This window comes from Phalacrocorax aristotelis, chromosome 23 (genome assembly GCF_949628215.1).
Source record: "Phalacrocorax aristotelis chromosome 23, bGulAri2.1, whole genome shotgun sequence".
Taxonomy (NCBI): domain Eukaryota; kingdom Metazoa; phylum Chordata; class Aves; order Suliformes; family Phalacrocoracidae; genus Phalacrocorax; species Phalacrocorax aristotelis.
In genome coordinates, this window is record NC_134298.1 from 6,975,002 (window position 1) to 6,986,225 (window position 11,224).

General features: G+C 42.9%; 1 protein-coding gene across 1 annotated transcript; it reads right to left on the reverse strand.

Moving 5' to 3' along the window:
• Window positions 1-1,508: 1,508 nt before the first annotated feature.
• On the reverse strand, window positions 1,509-7,424 carry LOC142067878 (keratin, type I cytoskeletal 15-like). The gene is made up of 8 exons (XM_075116875.1): window positions 6,669-7,424; window positions 5,845-5,927; window positions 5,225-5,381; window positions 4,415-4,576; window positions 3,925-4,050; window positions 3,471-3,697; window positions 2,297-2,679; window positions 1,509-1,870 (listed from the first exon to the last, which is right to left on the reverse strand). The coding sequence occupies exons 1-8, from the start codon at window positions 7,422-7,424 to the stop codon at window positions 1,845-1,847; spliced, it is 1,920 nt and encodes a 639-aa protein (XP_074972976.1). The 3' UTR covers window positions 1,509-1,844.
• Between the last annotated feature and the right edge of the window lie 3,800 nt (window positions 7,425-11,224).

Here is an 11,224-nt window from a genome sequence, read left to right on the forward strand (position 1 = left end):
AACCACGGTTTCTTGGACTCCGATCACCACTAGAGGCCACTCCCTGAGCACACAGCCCTGCACCGGCAGTTAAGCCTGCAAGCGGATGTCCAAGTGAAATACACCCTTCACTTGGGCAGCCTCAGGGTGCTCCTGGCCCCTCGTTTGCCCGGGATACTCTGAGAGTTTTTGGAGCTTGGACCGCTGTGTGCCTTTTTTTTAAACTTAGCTTCACCATAGAGATCCTGTCTTGGACAGGGTTAGGACAGAGCCTAGACAGCTGCGCGAGCTGAACCTGCCTCAGGGGCAGCTCTGGGGAGACTGGCACGCTGGGCGGGCACTAGTGATTTATGTTCCTTTCCAGGTTTTCCATTGCTGGGTTTACTTGCGCCTGCACAGCCTATAGTTGATATCTGGTCTGTGTTGTCTAGGCGGGAGCTGCGCAATGGACTAAGACTTTTAAAGGAGTCTGAGTAATTCAGATGCTAACTTCTCCTTAAAATGAATAAAGATGCGGTTTATGATCTGCTGACTTTGGCAGCCCTCTCTCCTCCAAAATATGATGCAGAAATTCCTGAGATTCCTCAAATGTGCACAAGAGACTGCTTTGAAGGGCCTAGGACAATGCATTTCATTTCCTTTGATCTCTGAATTTGTTAGTCTCCAGAAGGCAAAGTTATTTTTTTCAACTAAGTCTCTGGAAATGGGTTTTATCCATGGGGGTGGGCTGCAATGGAACAAGCTACTGTTGTTTTCATGAACAAAATTGTCCCAATCACCAAAGGAAGCTGTACTATAATTTCTTTGAAATAATGACTATAAAAAAGCATATCAAAAAGCTGGACAGAAGCAAATGCAACTCACAAAAGACAGCTAATAACAAGAGAGTGCTTTCTGATTATTTGTTCATTGAGTTGCTCCAAGCTGTTGCAGCAGCCACACAATCAAATTCTTTGCAAACTGTAGTCAGGGGTGTTTTTAAGTAACTGTTGGATGTATCTGAAAGAGTTTATGTTAATTTTCTTCACAGCACAGATCTTCCTATACCCAAAAGTAAACATCCCAGGTACTTTCACAGGTACTTCGTTTGTGTGTTTCTGGTTTAAACCAATGAGTGTTAGGTGAGTTTTTGTGAGTCACAAATTGAAACATTCCTTTCATTTTGCAATCATGGTTCTGTAATCTTTCATGTTTCTCTGTGTCAGGCCTGGGTGGGTACTCACTTGATGCCAACTCCATTAGCACTCATGTAGCACTGCGATTTGGCAGTCTGTTCTGGGCTGATATTCAGCTGCTATCGAGCCTTAGAGCCCAGCTCCACAAGAGTACAAAGGCACAGCACAGGATGCTCCAAGAAGATGATGATCTGCCCTGAATGCTCACAATTTGTGCTTTAACTCTAAATTTCGTTATCAACTGTTGTAATGATTCATCAACTTTTCTACCTGGAGGCACGTGATGGCATGGCTTTGTATTTTCTTTTTAAGTGTTTACACCTACAGAATGGAAGAAAACCTACACACAGGATTCTGGTTGCATCAGACAGAAGTGAAGTTTTATTAGCGACATTTTCCTGACACAGAACAACCCAAGTGACAAACAGGCTGAATCTGTAAAGCAAGTAGCTCAAGCGCCAACGATTGAAGCCACAAAGCATGGCGGGCAGAAGGAGCGCGTAGCATGCATGGCAGGTGGGCAGGCGGCCCGTCGGGGTAGCTCTGATGGGCCTTTTTGGGCAGATGGCATCAGCAACGTTGAGGAACTGTTAAGACATTTGTCTTTCCTCAGGAGCATGGGGAATGTAGAGGATTTGGGCCAATTTCTGTTTGAAAGGTCTTGCACTGTAGCATCCTCAATGTATATTCTTAGTCAAAAGATTTTCTTCCATACCCTGTTTAGGAACAAAGAAAGCGTTAATTTCTTCAGTACTGGCACCGAATCTTTGAGGCACCAGTATTTACCAGGCAGAAAAGAAGCTTGATTATGTGATAGGTGACCATAAGTGTTCCAAAAGCATAAAGGAAAACCTCAGCATGGTACAAAAGCAGCAGCATTTATGAGGTTCTGCAATGAATGTGAGACATGAAGAAAAACAGCTGGGGTTTTAACTACGTGATTAGCTGATGTCTTCCCCAAAACTGAATAGAAATTGAATGTGAATGCAAATAGGAAAGAATTTTTAATAAATAAGTTTAACACTTTCCAGGAATTTTAGTTTATCCTTGGTGCTGTTTACCTCTGGAAGAGTGTGTTGATACACTTATAAATTAGTAAGGATGGGACTGAGAGAACAGCGTGGCCATACAACAGTTCTCACCTTGGCTCTCACCACCACTTCTGCAGGACTGAGACTGGGAAGATGAAGAGTAGGAGTGGGAACTGCTGATGCCTCCTGAGACCCTTCCTCCTCCTCCTCCTCCAATAATATTACTGGATCCACCACTGCTTCCCCCTCCTATTCCTCCACTTCCTCCCATTCCTCCTCCACTACTTCCTCCTCCCATTCCTCCTCCCATTCCTCCTCCCATTCCTCCTCCCATTCCGCTGCTGGAGGAAATGCTACCACCTCCGTATCCACCACCCATGCTACCACCTCCTCCTCTGCCTCCTTCAGAATAGCCTCCACCTCCTATTCTACCACCTCCCATGCTTCCTCCCATTCCTCCTCCCATTCCTCCTCCCATTCCTCCTGCTGGCATTCTGCAAAGAGAGAGAAAGAAGGAGAAAAAAAGTTAATCAAATACATTTTTATCTCAGGATGAACTCTATCATCTACAGATCCTGCACAGAAGCCTGCAATTCTCTTGTCTGTACTTCTTTTTAGAACCTAGCACATATCAGCAAGGTGACTGATGCAGTGCCAAAAATGAACCTCCCTTTCAATTTCAGCTTGACTGTAGGTGTTTTTGCTTTTCCCACATTCTACTCAGATATTTCTTGCAAGTTTAGCTTTGTTGCTTTATCAGCGTACGGTGTCACTGTGCTCCAAACTGGAACGGCAGAAAACAAAGCTTTAGCTGTCCTTTAAGGCACCACTTACAGGCAGAAGCAGGCTCACTGCATAAGGGAAGCCAAAGTACCTTGAACTTTCAGCAAATTGCACACTGAGATTTTTATGAAGGTTTGGAAAACTAAGGTCATTTTTCTGCTGACAGTCTCTTCCAAGGTAACTTCCATCTGTTCAGTTCCTGGCCTTGTCTGGGACCAGGATAAAGGTAACACTCCGTACGTGCATTTCCCTGTCCAGCCCCAAATCAGTAGTTCAGAATTTCTGTGTTAATTTTTCCTCACGTGTTTTATATTCTGAACAGGTTTGCCAAGAAGCATATAGTACCTCAAACCTGGGAGGTGACTGGTCAGGATAGCTGAATTAGCCTCATTTCAGTACAAAACCTGTTTTGCAAACCTAGACCATTAATTTCCTGTCTTCGTGACTAATCTAGCAGCCCTGAGTTTCACCTCATACCGTGTTCTTTTGTCAGTGTACATACACAAGGTCTTGCTGCCCTTCCTCAAGCAGTGCCCGGTACTGAGCAATCTCCTGTTCCAGGCGGGTCTTGATGCCCAGGAGATTCTTGTACTCTTCGTTCTGACTCTCCATCTCACAGCGGATGCTGGCCAGCTCCTCCTCCACGGGGCCGATCATCCCCTGGATCTGCTGCAGCTGCATGTTATAGCGGCGTTCCGTGTCTTCCAAGTTGGATTGCAAAGACTGTACCTGAGAATGAAAGAAAAAATACAGTGTTTGTGGGAATGCGGCAAGTTTAACTAATTTTTGTGGAAAAAATGGACATCTTCACAAACCAGGAAAAAAAGCATATCTTTGAAGATAAGCAATCCAGTCACCTATTCTCTGCAGATGGAGTACTTCCTAGGCGTAACCGTTCTTTCATTCTAGTGACAGCCTGTGTCACAGGTGAAGCAGAAGCAAACACCTTCACTTACCAGGCTGATTTGTGACTGCAGCTCAATTTCCAGGCTTTGAAATTCACGTCTCAGCTCAGAGATCTGTTGGTTGCCTGATTGTATCTCCTGGCCACTGGAGTGGACTTGTTGATTAACTTCTTCCATCTGAAATGTTCACATAGAAAATTGAGGCATTTTTGATAATAAGTGGGGTTATCATAAAAGCATTGAGAGAGCAATTACGAAGGATGAAGGAAGATGTAATATGGACGGACTGTGTGTATTTCCCACGTGCCACTCTTCTGCCTCACTCTGTGTAATTCACCTTGCTACTGGAACATGGAGATGCTACGTGCTTTACTACATAGCCTTAATGCTCCAGAACTGACCTGTTACAGTAAACTGCTTAAAGTCAGCTAAAGTTAATGTCCCTTAAATAATGTGTGATAAGTTGCCCTTCCTCTGTGGGATGTAAATAGGTCCAGTTCTTTGTGAAAGATTTAGCAAACAAAAAAACCCTGTGCTTTACCTTGGTTTCGTACCAACTTTCCACCTCCCTCCGGTTGTTCTCAATAAGCCGTTCATATTCACAACGCATTTCATTTAATTTTTCCATCAAATTAATGCCAGGAGTAGCATTGACCTCCACATTGACATCACCACCAGATTGTGTTTGCAGTCCTTTCATTTCCTGAAAAAAAAACACAAAAACCCCCACTGGGTTCTCAGAGGGTGAGGGCAAGGAGACTGACATAGTTTCAAATAAAGGAAAAGAAAGGGACACACATCCTCACACAACCATATCCCTCCTGCAGAGGGGGCCTCATCTGCCCTTGTCGTGAAAGGGAACAATTCTGCCTCTCCTAAGCCAAACTTCACAGAGAACAACAGCCAGGCACCACATACACATTGACCCTGACATTTTCTCCTCGGGGTCATAAGGAATTCTGAGCAGCATGCTCTTTGTGAAAATCCTTTTATGTATTTTTCTTCTCACTGGGAAATATCATTGCAGATAGTATAAATATTTTCTTTTGACTCCTCCACATATTCTGTCCAATTGTTGTTCCATGAGTTCAGCAACAAACTTGTACTTTGTTCTGAAAGCCTTTCATTTCCCTGACCTCATTTTGCCCCGTGTTGACCTAGGTGTCTCATTACACCAGTTGTGGGCAGCTGTAGATGCTCCATACTCCTGAAAATCAAAGCCAGATTGTGTCAAGTCAGGTGATCAAAGCCAGCAGCCAAAATCTGGTTACTGCTAGTGGAAGAAATCTGCTGGAAATTCTCTGAGTGCTGAGGTTTCATTAGTCATTATTTTAAAGTTGGAGAAACTTACCTCTTCATGGTTCTTCTTAAGATAGATCAGTTCTTCTTTTAGGGATTCAAACTGTGTCTCCAGGTCAGATCTAGCTAGAGTCAGTTGATCCAAAAGTGGACGTAATCCATTAATATCACTTGCCACACTCTGGTGGAGAGTATATTCAGTTTCATATCTAAGTGACAGACAAAAAGGATCGTAAAAGTACTGCCAGATCTCCTTGTTTGTTATCTTGATTATGAACAGTTCCCATCAGTACATTTTTGGTCTTTAATCCCATTGCTCAATTCTTAAAAGAAAGGACCTCATTCTATTTCTATCTCCAATAGGTTTGTTTGACTTCAGTAGAATTTCTGTCTGTGAGATTTGTTTCACGAGGATTATGCTTATAAATCTACATGCAAGGATGGAGAAACTTCAAATGTAGTCCTTTAAACGGCTCTCTTTAATAACTCATCTAGAGAAAAATAATCATGAAAGACTAACACAAAATCATCCTCAGAATGCTTTTCCCAATGATGATGTATTCTGTCATTGGAGCCAAGAGGCTACAGCATCTACAAAGATTGACTGGCAATGTGAACTCTTGGGGGGTAAAGGGAGGCAGGGTGGAATGAGGAAGGAAGGGAAAGACTCACTTCAGTCTGAAGTCATCCACAGTCATTCTGGTGTTGTCAATGTCAAGAAGGATCTTGTTAAGGTCCACGTTTGCACCAACAATCTGCAAGGGAGAGGGCAGATGTTATTCGGTCAGTTGTCTTTCAGTCCGACACACAGATAGAGGGAAGAAATACCTGTGCAGAAACACGTTTCAGAATATCTTTATGGTAATGTCAAGCCTGACTAGTGCCGCAGGAGCTATATATAGAGAGAAGAGTTTATTGCTCTTACTTAAAAGCAAGTGCCTTTGCTTGTAATTTTGGTTTACAAATGTTCATTAAAAACATAATACCCTGTTGGAAAGAATAACTAAATAAACTATTCATATTCCAAAAACAGTGGGAAAACATAATTACCATTGCATTTGGCAACAACCATATTCATGTAGGAGATATAGGAGGGCTGGAGTTAGACTAAATGCACATTTTGGCTCATCCTTCACAAAATTATGCAATTAATATGGTCACTAGTAGCTCAACATAAGCAAGCAATGATCGTATCTCTTGTTTGAGAGAGCAAGAACACAGTGTTGGAGGGAGCACTAGGCAGGCCCCATAACAGGTGCACTAGTGGTGATCTGCCACTGCACCAAACAATGCCGCCTGTGCCAAACAAGCGTGCCAGAATACGCGAACCACCCACAACAGAGAAAAACTGGTAGTCAGGCTTTGTCACCACCCCAGTCTGCTTCCTGGCTAAAACAAAGCGGGGAATATATCGCCCCAAATAGGAATGTTGTGCTGCAGGAGGCAAGTGCCATCCTCATGAGAATCTGTTCAAAGTTGGTCAAATTACATCATACCTGGTTTTGCAGTTCTTCAATTGTTCTGTAATATTGGCTGTAGTCCCTGACAGAAGTGGGACCTTGATTTTTATACCACTCCCTGATCAGTTGTTCAAGGTGAGTATTTTCATCTTCCAAGTGTCGCACTTTATCCAGGTAAGAAGCCAGGCGATCGTTAAGGTTCTGCATGGTCAGCTTTTCATTTGTGGAGAGCAAGCTGGCATCTTCACCAAACCCCATTCCACCGAAACTACCTCCACCAAAACCACCACCACCACCAAAGTTGCCACCACCAAAGTTGCCACCACCAAAGCTGCCACCACCAAAGCTGCCACCACCAAAGCCGCCACTAAATCCGCCTCCACTATATCCACCACCACCAAAACCACCTCCACCAAGGCCAGCTCCATAACCACCTCCCATTCCCCCAAAACCACCTCCACCCGATCCAAATCCTCCCATGCTTCCACAGGACATTCCTCCTCCATAGCTACCACCACTCATTCTCCCACCGTAGCTACCGCGGCTAATCCTTCCACAGCTGCCACTGCTAAAGCCCCCTCCATAGCTGCTCCTGGAAACTCCTCCACCAAAGCTTCTCCCAGAAAAGCCTCCACTTCCTCCAGAAGAGGTGTATTTTCTAGAGGACACTGAGGAGTATCCACTAGACTTACGCACTCCACAGCTGCTTCCCCCTCCACCACCTCCACCACTACCACCACCTCCACTGCTAATTCTAGTGGTACTACTCGAAGACTTAGTGCCACAGCTCATAGCGACAGCAGCTGAGAGTCTAACCGCAACCCCAAATTTAGGTGCACAGCCTGATAAGATTCAGGACTGCAATTTTTCATCCCCAGCTCTCTCTATTTATACTTCTGACAGTGGGTGTCACCATCAGGGTGTTTCCTTCTCCCAGGGCATTTACCGACCTTGTTGTTTGTGCCAAGAATAATTTGCTGAACAATATTTTTGTGCCGGTATCTCAGGCAATCTAGCCCACTGCTGGGCTTAGGGTGTTTGTTTAAGACTGAACATTTCTTTTGTGTGGCATTCCCTTCGTTTTGCTTTTTCTGGAATAGGTAGTCTTTTGCCTCATGCAGCCTGGATCTGCTTTACTATGGAAAAGCCACTTTATAGAGGATCCCGTTGAAGCTAATGTTGAGATAATGTGAGCCTGATGGAACCATACAGAGAGATCTGTTGGTCTCAGTTCTTCCCTAAAAGAAAGAAGACAAGGCTCAAATCTCTCATGTTAGACTGTGCATTTATTTGTTCAATTTTTAATCTTTCTTTGCAAAGATTTTTGTAGCTGCTATCATCAAAGACTCTTGTTCTCCTTTGCTCTTTCATATTTTGTGCATTTAAGATCTTCTACACTGCTTATACCCTTTTTCTCACTATACATGATAGTGCAAGGGTTCTATTAATAGGACTCTCTAGCTTGTCTGTTTAGATTGTTCAGCCTGTGTATCCCTGCCATCGCTTAGAGAACATATTTATTTATATGAGAAGTCTATTTCGAGCAATGCAGTGGGATTCCTATTTAAAAATCAAATCCTTCCTTTGTGAAGAAAGTGATAGGGCAGCACACTGGGCAGCTAAGTCCTAGAATCAAAGAGGAAAAAATATTGGATTCTTTTCAGCAAAGAGCTGTTGATCTAAAATACTAGGAAGATTAAGAACACCTTAACTGTGTTATAAAGTCATCTGTAGCACAATTAGAAGCTGTATTAATGCAGACAATGACCTATAAACTACTGTGTGGGAAGACCTTTTGTGGTTTAATATAAAACTGCTCATTCTCCATGTTGTTACTGTGTCATATGTTACAGGTGATAGAGTAATTATATTTACTGCTTTTAATACAGAGATCCCTAAGACTCTAAAATAGCATCCTGAGAGAAAAGTTGAAAGGCTTTTTGCACATCTCAGCTGAAATCAGACTGCTGAGACCACAAAAGAAGTTGTACTATACTTCAGTCTTGCAGTGATCCCCGGAAGTTGACCCAAGATGGGCTTGGAAACAGTTTCATCCTCAATTGTTGGATCTGATGCTAAAGCAGAGTATCTGAAGACAGAACTGCATGTTTCTGGAGAATCTGAGTTTGGGCAAACAGTGCTGACCGACTCTGATTCAGATGACTGTCATCTGCAAAAAGATATGTAAAGTTTCATCTTCGTCCTGGATGAAAGCTCAATATTCTGGTTCAAACGCAGAATCTCAGTTCCTCAGCATCCCCTTACCTCTGTCCTCACCCTGCAAGCTTTTAGGAGTTGTTTTTTAATACAGTGGAGACTTCAGCCATGCAAACAGCCAGTCCCTACTGCTTAACTGCAAACAAAGCAAAGCCATCAGCATTTGTGGTCTTGCTGTAGGCGGACCCCAAACTGTTACAGTTTGCTTGACAGAAAGTGCACGTTTTTCAGTGACACTTTTGTTCTGTGGTGCTGAGATGTCTTCATTGCCTTTCTTCCTTTCTATTCCGTTGCTGAGCCCCTAATTAATGACAGTCAGCAATCTCCCCTAAACCTCAGGTGCAGGGAGCACGGAAGGGGACATGTGAGGAACCATCATTTGTTGGCTGCTCTCCTTTTCTCAGCACCTTCAAAAAGACCTCTTGTAGGTGGCAGTGCAGCGCAGCCCTTGCTTTCCAAAGGTCACCTCGATTTGGAGGTGGATTGTATGTTGCTGCTGTTCCTTACACTCTGCTGTCAGTCTCCATGTGCATGATTCTTTTACAAACTGTATTTCTACCTCTTAAATTCTGGTCTTTTTAATGTTAAATTAAGGATTATTTAACATTTTCTGACTGAACCCATTGTCCTGTCCTTTGCCCTGTGCTTTTGCCAGCATTGCTTTATTGCTGCTTAGGCAATCTCTTTCAAAAGCTCTGATTTTATCTTGCTATTTGATATACTCAATGGCTCAAAGATGATGAAAGATTTAAAGTAGCTTGATGATGTGATAATTTCTCCTTGATTCACAGCTGGAGGATGGTGGTGTCACCTCAGCAGCGTAAACACAATTTCTGGGCTTCTGCACGTTCTGTTATTGGTGCTGAAAGATGTAGTTTATTATATGCAAAGTGTTTTTTCTTTCCAGTGCTGTTTTGCCTTTGTGTCTGGGTAGTGTCGTTTTGGTCAATGGGGGCACTTTTTCACAAATCCGCTACGGTAAGTAGAACTGACTCTCACATTCAAATTTCCAGCAGTGAGTCTGGTGATACTCCTTAGAGATGCTTTTCACAGCCAAGCTAGGACAATCTGCAGGTTTGGTAGTGATTGCGAGCAAAAAATTCTCTGGAATTCTTAAAACAAGAGTAAAAACTTTTGCCAAAAGAGTCTCTTAATCTGTTTGTGCACTTCCGGAGCACCCACATTGTTTCCTGTTTGATTTATCAATTGACTTTTTCCAGATGTACCTGTTCACAGCAGGGACTTGTCCCTGCTGGACGGTTCTTTTGATAAGGGCATATCTTATCGTATGCTTGGAAAATACGCTAAAAAATAAAAGCAATGAAAGAAAAGAAAGAGACACGCCATTGAGGGTGGGGAACTTTCGATAGCCTCAAAATGTCATTTCAGTTCTATATTATTAGCACTACTTATATATAAAGGAGGAACAAAAATACAAGGTTTTGCCTTGAGATCTCTGGGAGCTTTAAGTCACATGCTCATAGCATGCTCCTTTTTTGTCATTAGTGCTGGTATTAGTTCACTTTTTCACCAGTTCAATCATAGTGCTTTTTATAGAAATCCTGCTGGCTATTTGGATACGCTGTCTTCTGAACTGCTGAAAATTTCCTCTTGTGATATTTGGTTTCTTTCACAGTTACTGTGTTCTCCAATCTGTTGTCTGTCTCTTTGGACAGTAACTCTAAGGCACCTGGAAAATACAGGTGAACTGTGAGTACTTCATCCTCTTGTAAAGTTGCATACATTGAATTCCCTCCTGGCATATTTTAATTTATTGATTCTTAAATATTTAACTGTGCAAATATTTACCTGAGAAGATCTCTTCTGTGGTCAGGATGAATCTTTCCTTTCTGAGCTCATTTAAACAGCCTTCAAAAATTTTTGTTCTCTATAATGCTTTCCGCTAATGTGTTATATAGATGATGTAAAGTTTATAATTTATGGAATTACCTAAAAGGAACTGGCAACTTTAGGTCCTTTTCGTATCTCTTTCCGATACAAGATGCACAGTTTAATCATGGATGGCTTTGCGTTTACACAGCATCTGTGTGCTATATAACATTGCTGTCTGCAGCTCAGAGCAGAATAAGGATGTTCAGTACCACAGCAACCGCGGCATTACTCAGCCTGCAGAGTGTCTGGATGCTTTGACGCTGTGTACTGCCTCTTGTGAGGCTCAGCACATGCCACGTTTCAAGTACAGCCGACATTCTTTCACTCTCTCTGTTATTGTTTTCCTTTTAGTCAGGCCTCGGTGATTTATATCAAAGAAGTGACTGCCTAGCATCAGAATGAAGACAAACTGTGAGCGTCCCACGCTGCTGTATGCATTAGCAAAACTGGGAGACTTACAACAGGCTGGAACCGCTGCATTC